The sequence below is a fragment of the Carassius carassius genome, chromosome 1 (assembly GCF_963082965.1).
Source record: "Carassius carassius chromosome 1, fCarCar2.1, whole genome shotgun sequence".
NCBI lineage: Eukaryota > Metazoa > Chordata > Actinopteri > Cypriniformes > Cyprinidae > Carassius > Carassius carassius.
The window spans coordinates 32,169,503-32,188,979 of NC_081755.1; the positions used below are offsets into that span (position 1 = coordinate 32,169,503).

Genomic DNA, 19,477 nt, shown 5'->3' on the forward strand with positions numbered 1-19,477 from the left:
AAATTCATGAAAAACCTTCTAGAAAAGTATGTTAATTTCAAAGGTTTTGAAAGTGTAGAACTTGGAGGGAATCTGACTAACAAAAGTAAAATACAGAAGGGGAAGTTGTGAGGTGCTAGCCATCTTCATCTGAGGGAGGCTGGTCATCAGCTGCCTGTTGTTTCTGCATCTTAGCCATGAGCTCTGAGAAAAAGAAAAAAAAAATGCTTCTTATTCTTAATTTCAAATAATATAGACTATTGGTGAGTGAAAAATCAGAGATCTGCCAATTTTGGTGACCACACCTTATTTGTGATTAATGCTAAATTTTCTCCAAAAGTTTGGGGTCAGTAAGATCTTTTTTATTTGTGGTTTTGAAAAAAATTTGTGGAAACTGACACATTTTTTCAGGATTGTTTGGAAATATTATGTAAGATCATTGCTAAATAAAAGTATACATTTCTTTCAAAACCAAAAATCTGACTGACCCCAAACCTTTGTTCAATTCAAGGATAAATAGATGAGCACCTGTGGCAGGGTTGAAGACATCATTGGTCTGCTGGTTGCAAACATAGCAGCGCTTCGATTCGCGGTAGTGCTGGAGAGCACAGGCCTCGCAGAAAACTTATAATTATACTTCTGAACAGACAATGACATACTAGTTCCACAGTCAAATATGTGGCTATGACATGCAAACACAATGTCAAAGGATTTATTTATGAGAGACTTGAAACACTTGAAAGGAAGAGTATTCTTATCTCTTCATAACATTACGGTTGAACCACTGATGGCAGATGGACTATTCTGATGATGCTGTCATACTTTTCTGGACCTTGACACTTTTATTTACTTGGCAGTCAATGGGACATTTACAAGCCTCCCAGTTTTTATCCAAAATATCTTAAATTGTGTTCCGATGACGAACAAAGCTTTTACGGGTTTGGAACGACATGGAGGTAAGTGATTAATGACAAATTTTCATTTTGGGGATGGAGTATCCCTTTAAATCAACAATGAACAATTATGTTAAAGTACTCAACAGATGTTTACTTCATCCCAATTATAAGATAGATAAACAGCACATATGGTCAAAATGTGTCATTTACCTTTGTTAGATCACATTCATGAATTAAAGTGCCACAATCTTGTGCAGGAATGGCAGGGGCAGAAACACAAAACTCGAACTCTTACAGTCTCTCTCTTTCTCACACACACATAAACACACATATATACATTTTTATGCTTCTATATTTGTATTGGGGTTTCAGGCATTCTTAATAATAATAATAATAATAATAATATGTTTAATTTATTAGCGCCTTTCCCGAGCTCAAGGACGCTGAACATTGTACGCCAAAGCAACAAAAATTAATAACAATGAACAATTTCATTGGACATTTGCCCAATGCAAATATTGCAAATAATGCAGTTGCATATAACACAGATTTATGTAGTGAAGACATGAAAATGGAAAACAAATGTGTATCTACATGTTGTATAAAACCAAATAATATGTAATAAATACATGTGTACTGGTACGAAAGAGATAAACCAATGAATATTACATTTGCATTCATAATTACATTCACATTTTGTGAAAGAAAGGAAAACAAAGAAAAAGCTCAAAATAAAATATAACATCTCTTTGCTTTATATTAATTTTAGATTCAACATCAATCCAAAATAATTTAACATACATAGGATGCAAAACAAACAGGAACGGAAGATGGTCAACTTCTAGTCAAAGCTTTTATTTTGTCATACGTAACCACGCCCCTAACGTAAACCTTCACCAGACGAGTACAAGCGTCGTAAAATACCAGCGTGGTTTGCGGCCTCGCGCCATTTTAAGAAAGAAACGGCTCGTTAAGCTCGGTGAGGATACACGCTGGGTATTGTGTGGACCGAAAACACACAAAAATATTAAAGGTATTTAAGAAGTTCCCGCACGAAGAGTTTCTACAGACAGCCGCAGAGGAGTTTCTGCGCTGAACTCGGAGGTTTCGTCGGAACCGAGTGAGAAGCTGAGGTAACTGACTTCAGGAGGCCGCTCATCTCTGATCTGATCAGCAGAAACCGTGAACTACTTGCAACTGACCCTCACCAGTGATGAGTCTGTGTTTACACGTGTGTTACAGAGAGTGCACTTCCATCATTTGTGTGAAGCGTTTCGATTTGTTTACTATAATAAACAGAATAGTGAAAACGCGGATTATTTAATCAATAATGTAGTGCGATTATGGTGTTGTTTGGTTGAAAGAAGCTAATCGAGGTAGCAGACACTGCTAGCTGCTAACTTAACTTCCCGAAAATCGTTTAAGTTAGGGGGAGTAACTTTAATGATACAGATACTGGAAATGCTTAACGTTAGATTAACGTTAGAACTTACTGAAAAACAGTAAGTTCCCTTCTCGGGTTAAGTTTACCAACGTAAATATATCACTGCTGCTTTTTTTTTCTTGGAATCTCCTCTTATTAATAATTTACCCAGCTGTAACTGCACAAATATGGTGTTTGGGGTAAATGTTAAAGGTTGTTCCAGGTTCTGAGTTAATTCATGTCCACTTCTCGTTCCCAGGTGAACAATGACTCAGTTTCTCCCCCCGAACCTGCTGGCATTGTTTGCCCCGCGGGACCCGATCCCGTTCCTGCCCCAGCTGGAGAAACTGCCCCATGAGAAGCATCACAACCAGCCATACTGCGGTATCGCACCCTTCATCCGGCATTTTGAGGTGCTTTTAGTCGTATTTTATCTAAACGATTATTTTATAGATTTTTTTTTTAAAGAATATTACAGATCAGATTTCAAGTCTTTGATAAAAAGTGTTGCATGTATAATGCGAATTATAAAATATATTTTGATCATTATTGTGTAGTATTGTTATATAATGATGTTTTTTTGCCCACTGTTGGTCAGGACCCCAGAGATGCTCCTCCACCTACGAGAGCAGAGACGCGGGAGGAGAGGATGGAGAGAAAGGTGAGCAAGTTTTGACTGAATTGAGTTTTTATGGAAAGTTTACTCATGGTTTCTAATGCTGAATGGAGTAAAGCTTGTTGACAGGCTTTTTTTTCAGGGACTTTGAGTTCAAGACGACAGAACAGTATTTTTAAGATTTATTAATACATTTGCCATTGTGTTCACAAGTGATTGTGAGTAGTATACTTTATATAGTACACTTTTCATTGGAATTTTTTTGTGTAATATGGTCCATTGATTTGAATTCTAGAGAAGGGAGAAGATGGAAAGGAGGCAAGTTGTGGTGGAAGGAGAACTGAAGCTATGTATGTATCTGAACCCACTACTAAGAGAACCAATACAACACACTATTATAAAACCCTAAAAACTGTTTCTTGTGTTCCCACAGGGGACCCACACAACGATCCTAATGCTCAAGGAGATGCGTTTAAGACCTTGTTTGTGGCTCGAGTTGTGAGTGCTTTTGTTGACTGACAAGAATCCAAATGTTTAGAAATTGTCTTGAAAATGCACATCTTACCATTTTTTTCCGGTTCATGCAGAATTATGACACCACAGAATCCAAACTACGCCGTGAGTTTGAAGTTTATGGTCCTATCAAACGTGTAAGTTATACTAAACTTTAGCCCAATTCCATAGTATGCTACTGTCCATTTGTAATCCTGCAGACTCATTCCTGAATTTATTTGGTTTTATTAGATCTATATTGTGTACAACAAGAAAACGGGAAAACCAAGAGGCTATGCGTTCATTGAATACGAACACGAGAGAGACATGCACTGTGAGTGACCAAGACTTCTCATTCTTTAAATTCCTTAAAAGACTAAAAACAGTGTTCAGACCAGCTACGCCATCTGTTAATACAAGGAATCATTCATTCTTTTCTTCCCATGAAAACTGTTAATTTTTTTTATTTTGAAGCAACAAAGTATGTTGTATAGGCTGAAAAAGTATAGTATAGTCTGTTCTAGTTTTTTTTTTTTCCTGCAATGACCACATATTTAGGTGTAGCCAACCACTCAATATTTAAAACTTGCATATGAGCATGTGTAACTCTGGCAAGTTATAAAACTCCATTTGTGTGCGTGTTTGTGTGCTTGTATGATCGCTTGTCAACCCTATTATGTCTGTGTTCGTAGTATATTCCTGTTTTTCCCCCCCGTGTGTATGTGTGTTGCATTTGGTGTGAGTGTGACAGTGCAGCACATGTGGGGGGGGGGAGAGTGGCGTGTGGCTGTGCATTAGCCCAACACACATTCTGATGAATGTTGCCACTTTATGGCATCTCTGTAATGTTTAGGCAGTGTGACACAGCAGTGTGTTTCCGACCGGAGCGGTGATGGTAAGCTAAAGGCTAAGGCCGTCTCTTGTGAAAAAGGTGACCCATATACTTACACACCTGTTCATGTCTGGTGCACAATCAGTCATTAATATCAAGGCTTTAGTATAACTCCGTTCACACACAGGGGCGTTCATGACTGAAGTGTTGCGGAGCGAGTCAATGCTTTCTATTAATTGTGTGTTGTTCTCATTGCTACTGCAGCCGCCTATCTCTGATGGCTATTGGCCAGAGCTGGCTTGCAGATCTTGATGATGGTTTTGATACATCTACACCCTACTACCACAGCTCAGTATATGGTTGGTATGATGGGTTTGTATGATGGGTAAGATTTCTTTACACCCCTCACCTAATTCTAGGTTAGGTGTTACCAAATCACTGCCCCATTTTTATGGCTAAAACATAGGGCCTCCAGATGTCATTGAGTGTGGCTTGGGCCCGTTGTAGTGAGTTTGAGCCTACCATTAATCTCTTCTATTAAAGCCATCGTACTACTACTAATGTGGTTGTACTCTGTGAGATTTAGACTGTAGGAACTTGCATTTGAAACAGAGTGGTGCAGTAAAGAGAACCTTTTGGATGTATTGCAACGATGCATTAGAGTTATGTTAAATTGAAAAGCTGATCTTGATTTTTTTTTTTTTTTTTTTTTAAGCATGCAGAATAGATTTTGTTTTTATAAAGCAAATTTATTTGCTTAATACGTAATACCTGACACAAAGGTGCAGTCACATTTGCTGTTTGGTTAAGGCAGTTTTAGCAAGCTTGTCATTTTAAAAGGAATCGAATCAGGAATTTTGCATTTCAGGAAGGCGAAAGATTTCCCTGCAGAGTTCACTACCGGTTCAAGTTGGTCTCGCAAATTTGCACGTTGACCAGCAGAAAGCTGGTTAGTTTGAAAGTGACTTCTGTGTGACCTGTCGTTCATGTATAGCTATTGACAATACACAATGTTTTTTTTTTTTTTACCAAGAAATTGTGACTGCACCATAACACACTCTGCAACGACAAAATTGATCTACATTTGTGTTGCACATTAATAATGTGAATTAATATTTCACATTACTACAGCTGTTTTTATATCGCTAAGCGTTAAAATATTATAGGCCAAAACCATAACTCTTTTATTACGTAAATGATTTCACAGTTGACACTTAATTGGTATTGATGATTGTGTATAGGCAAAAAGAATGTTTGGAATTTGCTTTAATAGAATAGATTAACCAAGGGCATTGGATATTCAGATCACTGCATGGAACCCAATTACATTTAAAGATTCTTGTTGTCATGGATTCACCTTGTACCGCTTCAGTGGTTAAATTCTGTCCCAGAATTCTTCTGTGAGATACTTATTCCATAAATCTAAAATTCCCATTTAGGTTGAGAAGCGAGGAGCTGCATGGAGAGTAACCTTTCCTATGTGTACAAATAAGCTTTATCTATACAACTCCCAAGTGGGCTAAAAATGGGTGCAACCAATAAAATATTAGAATTAAAATTTTACTTCCCTTAACAGAAAGGCTAAGGGTTCATACTATTTATTTATTCATATTCTTGTAATTTTTAGATTTAAAAAATTGTAAGCATATTGGGAGATCTTTTTAAATGTCACTTGCGAAGTAGATTTCATCAAGACTATGAGAGATTTTGTTATGGATATGAGGGTGGTTGGTAAGCCCCTCTAATTGGTTAGGCAGGTGAGGGTTCTGGTAAGGCCCTCTGTTAACTGCTAAAAATGAGGGTGGATGGTAAGGCCCTCGTTGGGTAGGTGCCTTGAGGGTGTTTGGTAAGCCCCTCTAGTCTGGTATGGTAGTCTGAGGGTTGTTGGTAAGGCCCTCTAGTTGAGATGTAAGGAGATGTGTGTGAAAGAACTTGAGGGTTTGATGGTAAGGCCCTCATAATGGGTTTCAACTGAACGTCATCGACAGTGCAGACCAGAGTAGCTTCGTGGATTTCATCGTATCACTTGTTGAAGGATTGGATCAATTCCTTGGTTCAAGGTTGTCCAGTTGTGGTAAAAAAAAAAAAAAGAGTATCAAATGTACTGAAGGACGTTTTGATTCAAGGCAGCTGGAATCACCAGGCTACGTTTCCGTGGGGTTTTCCATCAAGGACTTCCATCCTTGGCCAGGTGTTATGGTAAGATAGCATCTCCAGGTAATGTGGTAACACTAAGATGACTAAATTCTTATGGGCTTAGACTTTTATCTTGGACCAGCAGAAGGAAAGGGACCAAAGGTATTGGCCATATTGAATTGTGAGAATTTTGTAACCTATTTAAAAGTGGTAATTATAGCAAATCCATTATTTATAATATAGAATCTAAAAGTAAAGCTCTACCAGAATGTTTTCTTTTTTCCCCTTTAGTTTGTCATGATGTGCGTGTGAATGGTAACTGCTCATAGAAATTGTGTAGGCTAAGTGTGAATGAATGTTCCTGAAAGATTTTGGAGAATGGAGAGTGTGGCTTTTAGCTTAACTGTGTTCACTAAGTGCCTTTTTTCAAGATTTAATGAGAGTGAAATGGCATTAATGGGTAGTTAATGAGGATCACCCTAAATTTGGAGATGACTTGTGTGCTCAAAGCTGTTGATTACAATGCTTCCTAGTTTTTGTGATCTACCTTGAACTGCCTCGATTTTTATTTGCATCACTTAAGTTCTGTAATACTCAGACAATCCTTAATTCATTTTGAATATCAGAGAAATGGCTTTTTACCCCTGTATTTCACAAAGCTTTTTGTAGCACATGCTTTAGTTTCTTTGGACTTTGTCAATTGATGTCTGGATTTGGAATTTAGAGCATTCTCGCTTTTTCCCAATGCGTTATACTTCAATTTAAAGAATTAAGATACTTGCAATATTCCTTAAATTTAGAACATTAATAAGGTTAGGATTTTTCCAAAGCATTGTGCTTTGAAATTATTCCAAGGTATGCAGTCTTTATTCAATTTATAATCAATGAACATTAGTCACTACTGTCCAGCTTTTTAATAAAGCTGTTTTTGTCATATTTGTTGGTGTCTAAATCCAAGTGTAATCATTAACTGAACGTGATGTAGAAGTTTTTTTTTTTTTTTTGCTTTTTTTTTTGTACATTTTTTTTTAATGGATGGCAACATTGTCTATTTATCTCATTACTGGTGGCTTATCCATTCAGAGGTAAGCGTGTGCCTTTAAATAGCTTAACATGTTTGAAAGGAGTTCTTCCCAAATTCAAGGTATGTAGCAGGAAATACTGTTTTGTGTATTCTTGTTTCTCATTGTCCACCTCTTTCTTTCTCTGTATTCTCCTTATTCCCTTTATCCCTCAATCTCTTCTTTTCTACTGCTTGTCTATCAACTCCCCTAGCTGCCTATAAGCACGCAGATGGCAAAAAGATTGATGGACGTAGAGTACTTGTTGATGTTGAAAGAGGACGAACGGTCAAAGGATGGCACCCCCGGAGACTTGGTGAGCATTTCTTGTTCTCTTCTAAACAAGTGCTCTTTTCAAGGCTTGGTTTTTCCAGTTCTGCTCCTGGGGGGCCCATTGTCCTGTAGAGTTTGACTCCAGCCTACCCAGATTTTAATGAAGTTTCTGTTAATCCAGAAGATTCTTATTAGCTGGTTTTTCAGGATAGTGGCCCTCCAGGAGCAGGATTGGACATTCCTGTTCTAGAGCAAAGCTCTGAAGGACAGTGGCTCTCCAGTGCCAGAATTACCCAAAGATGGGAAGTCTTCATTGTACTTTTATTTCACTGTACAGGCGGAGGTCTTGGTGGTACAAGGCGAGGAGGGGCAGATGTCAACATAAAGCACTCTGGCAGAGACGACACCTCCCGCTATGATGACCGACCAATTGGAAGGTAAGTTGAGTTGGACATGACTGATTTTAAAGGGCTAGTTCAGAAAAACTACAAAAGCTACTACCACGTTCAAGGCCCAGAAAGATAAGGACATCATTCAAATAGTCCATGTGACATCAGTGGTTCAAACGTAATGTAATGAAGCAATGAAAATACTTTTTGTGGGCAAACAAAATTAAAATTAACGACTTTGTTCAACTATTTCTTTTCTTCTGTGTTAGTCTCTATTGTGCATTCACCAAAAGTATTCTTGTAGCTTCATAACATTACAGTTGAACCACTGATGTCACACTTTTTTAACCATGTCTTTACTACCTTTTTGGGTCTTGAATGTTTGAATTGTATTGCTGTCCTTCCAGGGTCCGAAAGCTCTCAGATTAAAAAAAAAATCTTAATTTGAGTTCCGAAGATGAACGGGTTAGGAATGACAAAAGGATGAGTAATGGCAGAATTGAAATTTTTGGGTGAACTATCCCTTTAACTAGGTACATTTCAGTCTTCCAATCCTGACCTCTGTTGTCTCTTATCCCTCAGTGATCGGGATCGTGAACGCAGGGATCGTAGTCGGGAACGAGACCGGGACCGCGGTGAGCGCCGTCGTACTCGATCCCGAGAGAGACGGAGACGTACCAGATCTCGTGAACGCGAAAGGGTCCTCGCGACTCCAGTGGAGGAGGCAGGCGGTGGTAGTCGGCGCCGAGAAAGGGAAAGAGACCGAGGTGTTTCCGGAGACAGCCGAGAGAAGAGTAAAGACCGAGACAGAGAAAGAGACCGCAAGAGGAGAAGCAGGAGCAGGGATAGAAAGAGAGACCGTGAGAGAGGGAAGGGTGTGGATGGAGGAGAGGAAGGCATGGGAGGGCTAGGTGATGGCATGATGCCCGAAGGAGGAGATCGGGGTATGGAGGACGCCTTGGGTGGTGAGCCAGGACGAGGGGAGGACGGAGGGCCTGAAGGAGAGGAGAGAGGACGGGATCGAGACAAAGACAGGGAGAGAGACCGTGACAGAAAGCGCAGCCACAGAGATAAAGATAGAGACCGAGATCGGGAAAGAAGGCGAGACAGGGATAGAGATCGTGAGCACAAGCGGGACCGAGGCGATCGGGACCGTGGGGACCGTAGGGAAGACAGACACGTGTCGTCCTCAGGAGATCAGGAGGGTTTGGGTAACAGAGGTGAAGAGGGTGAAGATCAGCTGCCGCCACAGTCAGAAGAGGGTTCACAGGATGGGATGAGGATGATGGATCAGGATTCCATGCAATCAGGAGAGGGCTATGCCTCCAATGAGAATGGATACAAGATGGAGCCCCAGGGCGATGAATACTAAACGTGCCACCATTGTGTGAATCATCAGAGGTCGTACAGTTGTAATGTTGATTGGATTCACAAATATCCTCTACCATTATTTAATGCCTCCACCGTTTGCTTGCACTATGTCCACAGTGTGTAAGTATTATACTGTACTACCAACAGCTATCACAGTGAGATCTTAGTGTCTCCCTGGTAAGAAGCATCCTTTTGTTAAAATAAAAAAAAAAATCATGTAGTTGAACTGTGAGCCTCTTTTCTTTTCTTTTTTCTGAGCCCTGTTATTTTATTTCTGGGGCTTTGTTTGCCTAAACTTCACTAAATAACCAGCCTTATGAAACATTTGATTTCCCTGTCTGACATCAATTCTTTATCCAAGGCACTGTTTATTACAATGTAGTTTATTTTGTAAGAGATGGGTAACTGTCAGATGATAGGGGTTGTTTAGTACAGTTATGTCCATTTTCATAGATGTTTGTTGGTTACAGGAGTTATTTGCCTGATGGTTTTAAACGTTTTTCGTATAATGATACATTTATATCTGCCCCATTTCTCTGTAACTTTTTTTTCTATATTTTGTCTTGTACATTTTGTTTTATATTTGGTTCAATATATGGATCGTTTGCAAATTGTACAGTGACCCCTAATTTTACTGAAGTAACCAAGGCAGCCAACATTGACACAAATTTGTTTAAATGGGAATGTCTGCAAGGGGTTCAGAAAAATCGCTCTTAGGTTGTTTTTTTTTTTTGAGCTTGTAACTCTGGTCGTATTGGTTCTGCTTTTCATTCTTGAATAAACGCTTTTTATTGCCAAATTGTCTTGATCACTTATTGCTTATTTCTGAAGTCTTGCCTTATAAACGATGATAGATACGCCACTAGGTTGTAATAGCGAGCTGACAGTCTCTGATTGAGCTCGCGCCTCTGACGTACTGGATTGCGTCAAGCCTTGTTTATACTTTCGCCTGGCTCCGCAGCGCGAGTGTCCGCAGACTGCGCGCGCACCTCCGCAAACGGACGAGGCGTTTATACTTGACGCGCTCGCCGTTGTACTATTTTTTTAACCGACAGGGGGCGACTCTGAGTAATTCTCCTCTAAACCACCTGGAATCGGCGGCGAAGAAGTAGTTTGCCGGAATCAATATGATGTTGAGAAGATATACATAGAACTCTTTTGATATTTAGCATCTCGTAAATGTAATGTCATTTAGTGTACAGTAGACAACATTTGAAGTGGAGCAAAACCTTTCATCAAAGTTATACATGAATTATGACCAATACCTGTTGTTGTCTTTGGACAACTTTGATCAACTTCAGATCCATTTCAAATGTTGACCACTGTAGACATGTGTTACCTTTTATTCTTTGGCAATGTTAATGAAAATACAATTTTTATAGTTTGTTAATATTAGTTCACAGTAACTGAGTTTGTATTATTAATTGCTGAAAGTAATATAAAAGAAGTTTATTAATGCAGCATGGAGGGATCATAAATATGCTGGTACAGACGAACCAGCTCGGACAAAGTCGCTTCGAAGTCGTTCATCTTCGGATGCGGCGCCGCGCGCGTTGTTACAAAAAATGTCGCGCACACCGCCAGGCGAAATTGGGTCTTGCGAACCCAACGCGCAGGACCGCCCACACCGCAATGACGTCATTTTTGCCGCGCGCACCTTCGCGCTCCTGTGGACGCGTCGAGTATAAACTAGTGATGGGATTTATGGCTCTTTGAGGGGATCCGGATCTTCGCGATCCGTTCCTTTCAAAGAGCCGTTCAAAAGAACGGCTCTTTTGGCTCTTTTTAAATATTTAGTCAGTTTTAAGAAGCCAGCTTGGGGGCATCTCAGTTTATCCTGGAAATAATTACTGGGAGGAAAAATGAGGTGAGATTTGTAGTCAAATAATTAAAACTCAGATATCACACACCAATATCTGAGTTTGAATTATCTGAAATATTGATTATTACCTCATTTGTCATGTGTGGACTATATTCCATAGGGTTGCACAAATCCCTCTGCTTAGACAGTGACATCACTATTTTGGATTTACCTTTAGTACAAAGTGTGTGTGTGTGTGTGTGTGTGTGTGTGTGTGTGTGTGTGTGTGTGTGTAAAGCTACGTTGACTTATGTTATTCATACAATACCTACTCAAATAAACATCAAAAACAAAGCCGGCTGCAATGAATTTCTGTGCAAAACAGCTTTTACTACAAACACTTTCACACAAGAACATTGTTATCACACAAGAACATTTTGATAGAAAACAAAAAATATTTAAAGTAGATAAAATTAGAATAAATAAAATGGAAATGTCTACATACTACATACTATTACTACTGTAAACTTTGCAAATAGGACATCAGCCCCTTCAAGTCAATGAACAATAACAAAGTGGGCTGCAATGAACATGCACAACTAATAACTAATAACATAACGCTATAAAGGGTTGGCCTGCGCTGGGTGCGCCCCTCCCCCTATAACTGTTCTGTCTCGCGGAGGAGCTCATTTGTGTGCATCTGTGTGAAACACGCATAGGAAAAAAGAACGACAGAAAGAACGGCTCCCCTCCAGCCGCGACTCGGCCCCCATCGTTCATGTTTATGAGCCGTTCAAAAGAATCGGTTCGTTCGCGAACGTCACAACTCTAGTATAAACCAGGCTTCATTCAGTAAGCGGCTCGCGCATCTCGCCACCATAGCTTCTCTTTCACTGCGAACCTGCCGAAAGCGATTGATTTTACAAAAAAAAAAAAAAAACTCGTTCGGCTTCAAACCTATATCTTCTATATTACACTTCTACCTCTGGTAAAAGAAGGTTGGAAGCGGTTCAGTCCTGCACTGCAGCAGACAGTCTTCATGATGTCCTCGTATTATCACACGGGGAAAGAGCTGGAGATGGCGGCGTTGACGGAACCGCTCTGCTTGGAAAGAGGTAACGTTCATTTACTAAATTCTGTCCCAACAGACGCGAGTGCTGTTCGGAAATACTCTGGCAGATATAGCCTTACCAATGAGCTGACAGGTTGTTTTTGTGTCTTCACCAGCACTGAGTGTCCACGATGTGAGTGAATGGATGTCCCCAGTAGAGAGTGCTTGTGTTTGTATTACGCTTGAAATGCATTGCCTATTTTTCTGTTATTTTGTCCTACTTTAGATTTCTTCATCGGCAGCGCTGCTGATAATATTACGTAGTCCCTTTTATTTGGCTTGAGAAAACCAGATGATCTACTTTATTGAATTAGACAAATGTAATTTTGATACTTTTCAAGGAAAGTATTTAAAAATAAAACCGTAATTAAAAATACAACTTGGCTTCAAAAAATAAATAATTCCAGAACTTTATCCATACTTTCATCCAGGGACGTGCACAGACATTTTTAGGGGCAGGGGCTCAAGTGAAATAAAGGGCACTTCTCATAATTAGTTTTTTTTTTTTTAACAAAAAAGTATATATATATTAATTATATATATATATATTAATTAACTTTTTAAATATTTTTTTTTTAAAAGTCAGAGTTGCGACTTCTTTTTAAAAAAAAAAATAATTAAAAAAGTTAATTAATTTATCTTCCTCAAACACACGCAATTGTTTCATTTTCAAAAGATGTCTACAAAATAATCAGTTCACAGAAACCATGGTCTCCTTAGTATTCACTAGGTTTATAGTTTATAGAGCAGCAAAGGAAACCATTCCACAATGTGCATGTTTTGAACACATTTTCTATGCTACTAGTTTCAAGTATATATGAAGAGTTCAGATGCAAAAGCCTCTAAGTGCCATCTGAAATTTTCTTATGAGCTTTTTTTTTCAAGCTCGTATTTAAGTTCAGTAATTTAACTTAAATGGCAATTAATAGGTAATTTTCATTGCCAGTAATGTGAAATAAGTGAACATACATACAAGCTTGATAAAAATGATCATTATTGAAGGAAATTTCAGATGGCACTTAGAGGATTTTTCATCTGAACTCTTCATAAAGGTTTCGAGGAAATAAAAAAAAGTTAAATTACTTAAATAGTTAATTTATAAATATTGTTATTTTTAAAGTTTAATGTTAACTTATTTCTACTCAGTTTTATTTATTAATGTACCAGATGCAGTTACTCAGATTTACTACATTTTTTAGAGTGTATCCTCCATCTGTTTGCATCTGTAGATTTCTTCTAAATTCACCAATTTAGATTTCTAAATTTCAGGGGGAAAGACTCTTGATGTAAGTCAATAACTGGGGACGTTCTGTATGCAAATTAGGCGTCAACTAGTTAAAATGCGCACATTTGCATCTAATTGACAGGGAAATGCAGGTAAATAGGATAAACAAAATAACTAAAGCATATCACCTGGTGGTGATATATGCTTATTTTATTAACTTATTTTATTACATGGCTTGGTTGAATTCCAATGTAGAATGCGGTCTGTTATAATCAGTATAACAGACCGTTGCCATGAAAAACAGAGCGTTGCTATGGACTCACAGGATTCTAACCGTAGAGACGGAGCGGACTATTTTCTTTAGCGGAAGCAATACAATCGGGTTTAACAATCGGGGGAGAGGGAGAGCTTCAGAACTCCTGACCTGATATTTAGATACTATATTTCAATAAATATATTTGTTTGACAGGGAAGCTGTGTACAAACAGAAATATATATTATTTTTCAAAAAAAAAAAAAAAGCATCCCAGAAAAAAGGGCACTTTCTCTCCAGGAATAAAAAGGGCAGGTGCTCAAGCCCCCTTTCATGTCTATGTGTGCATGTGCCTGCTTTCATCCATCTGTCCGTACGTCCATTCATCTATTTATCTTTCTATCATCTATCTATCCACTAACCTATCCATCCATTCGTCCATCGGTCCATACTCTTAATTTTTTTTGAATGTATATTTCTGTAATGTTTTATATTCTGTCAGATGTTTGTCGAGTGATAGAATTGCTGGACAGGCTTCAGAGAAGCGGTGAACTTCCTCCTCCCAAACTCCAGGCTCTACAGAGAGTTTTACAGAGCAAGTTCTGTGCTGCCATCCGAGAGGTAAAGGCTGCCACAGCCCTTTAAAACACAAGGACGCTTGTGACTTTGTTTCTGTTAAAACGGTTTGCTGGATTCTGTTCATTTGGAACGTATTGCATTCATTTGATGTACTTTTGTACTGATTTCACAGAACACTAATGGAACATAAATAGCTAGGTATAAAATTAAGGTTTGAAGTGAAATGTGTCAGCACATCAGACAGCATTTGTCGTCTGCCTCCTACCACACGTGTTTGGTCTTTTCTCGTAGACTGAATTGTGCTGCACTGTTCCTCCTGGATGACTCACTTTCTTGTCTCTTGAGACAGCATCCCACTTCAGTCTCCATAACTCACTCCTTGATTTGTAGTAATGGGTTTCAATGGCAGAGTCCAGTCTGTTCACAGCTTACACAGATATTCTTGTCAGACTCATTCAGCTTTCACATGTCCTTCAGATGCCCTGCTCTTTTTCATAGCTGAGAGATAACATATTATAGGAAGACAAGATTTTGATCAGTATGTCTACTTTATGATTTATTCCACTTAAAAGTGCCTTCTACTTCACAAAGCTTACATAGGATTTACTGATAAAACTTGCACAATAACTTTTATTACACACTTGGTTTTTGTATGAGAGCTTAAATATAGGATTAGGTATCTTTCCTCTTATATAGAATGCATATAAATTATTTTCACTAAAATCAATATATCATGCCCATTTATTTTATATATTTATTTGGTAATCAACTGCTGTGTAAGAAGCAAGATAATGGACATTCACAGTCATTGTCACAAAATAAACCCATAGCGCCAAGTTATTGTGTGATACTACTGGGCTTTATTTTGCAATAATAACCAACAGATTGTACATTATCATTTCATATGAAGTCAACAATGAACAATTTTATATTGTTAAAAGACATCAGCAGTTTGTTAACGGAGTTATGTATGCACTTGAAAATATGAATCAAAGTTTCATGGCATTTGAATGTATTTGAATGTATATTAATCAATGATCTGCAAAGCATTGTGTAATGTGATAATATTTGTTAATCTTACTAACTGTAAAGTACAAACATTTGAAATAACTGTCCCTTTTTTAAGGTCTATGAGCAGCTTTATGATACACTGGACATTGTAGGTGGGCCAGAGGTCCGAGCACAAGCCACTGCAAAGGTAACTTTTTACCAAACAAATTGCAACTGTATTGATCGAGAATAATTATATACTGAAGAAAACACTTGGTTGTTTTTTTCCAGGCCACAGTAGCAGCGTTCGCAGCCAGTGAAGGCCATGCACACCCAAGAGTGGTCGAACTCCCTAAAACAGACGAGGGGCTCGGGTTCAACATCATGGGTGGAAAAGAACAAAACTCTCCCATCTACGTCTCCAGGGTCATCCCAGGGGGTGTTGCCGACCGACAGGGTGGTCTGAAGAGAGGAGACCAGCTGCTCTCTGTTAATGGAGTGGTATGTGGGGACATTACGATTTTGGTTTCTGTGTGTGACCGTGACCTTGCTTTGAGGAGCTGTGTTTTGCCAGAATAACAGATGCCAAAACATCCTTTATTTCTTCATTGTGTGTAGAGTGTGGAGGGAGAACATCATGAGAAAGCTGTAGAGCTGCTAAAGGATGCGCAGGGTTCGGTGAAGCTGGTGGTGCGTTACACCCCTAAGGTCCTCGAGGAGATGGAAGCCAGATTTGAGAAGATGAGAAGTGCCAGGAGACGCCAGCAACATACCAGCTACTCGTGAGTGTGGCTCTTACGTTCTTTTCCTTTCATACCTTTTCTCTGTTGTTCTTTCCTTTTCTCATCATCTCTCTCAGCCCATCATTAATCAGAAGACATTTTAGTTTTGTTTCAACAGTTTTGAAAACAAGTGTGATATTTAATGTTTTTTTGCATAAAATGTGATACAGTTTTAGGATTCTTTGATGAATAGTACAAAATAACATTTTGTAACATGGATGTCTTTTGTCACGTTTGATCCGTTTTAAATTTAATATATCCTCGCTGAATAAAAGCACTCATTTCCCTCAGATCTTACTGAATGGTAGTGTATCTCACCACATCTATTGTGTTTATCACAGTAGACAGTGTGTACAACAGACTGTTAAAATTAAAAAATAAAAATGTAATTTTCATTTTAAAGGGATAGTTCACCAAAAAATGAAAATTCTGTCATTAATTACTCACCCTCATGTCGTTCCAAACCTCTAAGACCTTCGTTTATTTTTTTAACACAAATTAAGATATTTTTGATGAAATCCGAGAGCTTTCTGACCATGCATAAACAGCAACACAACAGAAACATTTTATGGCCCAGAAACGTAGTAAGACATAGATATAATAGTCCATGTGACATCAGTGGTTCAACTGTAAAGTTATGAAGCTACGAGAACGTGCACTTATACATCGTGGTACTCTCGTGAACGTGTGTCGACTAACATGGAAGAGAAGAAAGTGTAGATTAAAGTTTATTGTTGAAGTATTCTCGTAGCTTCATTAAATTACAGTTGAACCACTGATGTCACATGGACTATTATATGAATGTCCTTTCTACATTTCTAAGCCTTGAATGTAGTAGCTGAATCGCTGTCTATGATGGGTCAGAAAGCTCTCAGATTTCATCAAAAATATCTTAATTTGTGTCACGAAGAAAAACGAAGGTCTTACAGGTTTGAATGACATGAGGGTGAGTAATTAATGACAGATTTGTCATTTTTGGGTGAACTATTCCTTTAAATGTCTTTAATGAAATATGGAATATTCTACTAAATGCATTAGTAGCCAATCTGTGTTTGAAATTTTGTCTGTTGTATTTTCACCGACAGGTCTTTGGAGTCCAGGGGTTAACCAGTCTCAACCTCTGACCGTCCGATCCATTCTCCCACCCTCTCTACTCCTATAGGATGAAAGAAGACCCAGAGGAGATCACTGTAGACTACCCTTAGCTATTTATGTTAGTGGAACGATCTCAAAACCTGTAGACCTCAAATTTACTATTTTCCCTGGCCATGCAGGGGGAGAGACAGTATAGTGCATCTGTGTTCTTATGTGGACCCTGCACCCTGTGATGTTCTCGGGGGTTGTGTGTGTCTGTTAGCAAAGAAGAGAACTTTAAAAATGGGTTGGCTAGTGCAAATACACAGTGTGTGTACTTCTAGGACTTTGTGTCTTTTCCCGTAGGATTATTGCTGAACTGAATGGTATGATGGCTCCTACTTAGAACATTATTCATTCATTCCTGTATCGAGTCTGTGTTTTCAGAAAACATGCATTGACAACAGCGTTAAAGCTATGCATTCCAGTTCTGTAAGTATTCTTGTATTACGTGTTCTACTCTGTGTGAGCTACATCAGGAGACACAAACACTGTAATTGCAGAAGACACTTCCTGAATGAACGGATTGCTCTGTACAAAGCATGCCATACTCTAATACGGTCATCACTATGAGTGGCTTTGTGCTGCCAGCCACAGTGCCTGTGTTCAATGCTTGAATTTTTGAGTATTTATAAATTTATTCATACATTAAAACCAGCAATTAATTTAATAGTCTTGTGAGTTAATTTATGCCCACAGATTATAAACATTTACCATGATAACCAAAGCTTTGACAAAATATCATAGTTATTTTAATAATAATTACCATATACCTTTTATTTGTATTCTTTTTGTAATAATGAGAGAGATCATTTGTTTTGCATTATGGTTTATTAGAATTTAATTTTGAAAATTGGGATTCGTTGTCATGAAAATATCACAATGTACTTTCCTTTGATTTTTGGAGTTAAATTTGACTGGTCTAGGACTTGCAAACCAGGGACGAAATGTCCAAACCAGCCCAACCATTGGACATACGCCTTTTCCGTTTTCACTTTAAAACTTGCAAGGTAAGGTAGACACGAGAAACATCAAACTTGGTTGCCAAGCAAGTTTGTTTTATTAAACTTTTACAAAAATCATGGTAAACCCTAGTTACAAGAGGAGTTGTTACTACAGTTAAGCTGGCAGCTTGCTATTCTAGCCACTTATTTGACTGAAAACGAAACTGAACAAAATAACTTAACAAAGAGTTTGGTCTGTTTGAAGGACGCCAAGGACCTCACCTCACCTCACCTCACACACTGAGCATGACAGAAAGCCACTGAACGGATCTCTGTACTGAAAAAAAAATCTCTAAAGCCCCTGGGCACTAGACCACACACTTCCTCAGCGAGCTGGCCCAGAGGGTGAGGTGTGTGTGTGTGTGTCTTTGGAGATTTTGCTAGGTATTTGGAACTTAATGCCTTTTTGTATATCATTCATATGTGTCGATTTGATCCTCTGCAGCTCAGAGACTGGCCAACAGTGAGAGTGGTCTCTTATCTTATCAGTGAAATGCAGGACAGGTCAGTTAGCAGCACGTGAACCTCCGGCTGAACACTTTAGCATTATGCAGGTGAGATAAAGAGGCTGAGGCTCAGGAAAAATGTCTACTTGTCCATCCTTTTCTTTAGAAAAATAAATAAATAAAATCTGAGACCATTTCAATGAAAGTGACATGGAACAGTCTGTAAACATTACATTACATCTTAAACGTTTATTAATCATTTGTAACTTTATGAGGAGTCATCTCGGGCAAAAAGTGTCCCGAAAGACCTGAATTTATCCTATTCACACATGTTTACTAACCATTTATTAATCAAAGGGGGGAATATATATATTTTTTTTAAATGTTAGGCAACGTGCAGTAACTTCATCAATATAAAAAAAATGCTAATTCATGCAAAGTATCTTAATGGATAGCTCTAGCCATGAGGATTCATTAGCGCTCGACTGACTGTAGTTTTATTTCCACTGGAGCTTCTAGGCTGATGGAATGACTCGCACTTCTCTTGATTTTAATCAGGCACTGAACAGAAAGCTCGAAACGGCTCAAATGGCGTTTGTGCGGGAACAAGTAACGTTACCGTAACAACCACGGCCGACTTCAAGCACTTTAACAGGTAACTCTCCACCACCAGAGGGCGCTGTG

At 38.6% G+C, this 19,477-nt stretch overlaps 2 protein-coding genes and 1 long non-coding RNA gene across 3 annotated transcripts; 2 read left to right on the forward strand and 1 right to left on the reverse strand.

Annotated features, from left to right (window-relative positions):
* The first annotated feature begins 1,811 nt into the window (after nucleotides 1-1,811).
* LOC132145449 (U1 small nuclear ribonucleoprotein 70 kDa-like) lies at nucleotides 1,812-10,267 on the forward strand. The gene is made up of 10 exons (XM_059556496.1): nucleotides 1,812-2,008; nucleotides 2,558-2,711; nucleotides 2,897-2,959; nucleotides 3,210-3,264; nucleotides 3,348-3,412; nucleotides 3,502-3,564; nucleotides 3,659-3,740; nucleotides 7,650-7,751; nucleotides 8,046-8,145; nucleotides 8,680-10,267. Exons 2-10 carry the CDS (start codon nucleotides 2,565-2,567, stop codon nucleotides 9,467-9,469), a joined length of 1,467 nt encoding a protein of 488 aa, XP_059412479.1. The 5' UTR covers nucleotides 1,812-2,008; nucleotides 2,558-2,564; the 3' UTR covers nucleotides 9,470-10,267.
* LOC132145457 (uncharacterized) lies at nucleotides 3,787-4,128 on the reverse strand. The gene is made up of 2 exons (XR_009434465.1): nucleotides 3,993-4,128; nucleotides 3,787-3,921 (listed from the first exon to the last, which is right to left on the reverse strand). It is a non-coding gene; the product is annotated as an uncharacterized LOC132145457 (long non-coding RNA).
* Nucleotides 10,268-12,117: 1,850 nt separating the features above from the next.
* LOC132145459 (protein lin-7 homolog B-like) lies at nucleotides 12,118-18,013 on the forward strand. The gene is made up of 6 exons (XM_059556519.1): nucleotides 12,118-12,384; nucleotides 14,361-14,479; nucleotides 15,564-15,635; nucleotides 15,719-15,928; nucleotides 16,046-16,209; nucleotides 17,295-18,013. Exons 1-6 carry the CDS (start codon nucleotides 12,309-12,311, stop codon nucleotides 17,314-17,316), a joined length of 663 nt encoding a protein of 220 aa, XP_059412502.1. The 5' UTR covers nucleotides 12,118-12,308; the 3' UTR covers nucleotides 17,317-18,013.
* Nucleotides 18,014-19,477: the final 1,464 nt, after the last annotated feature.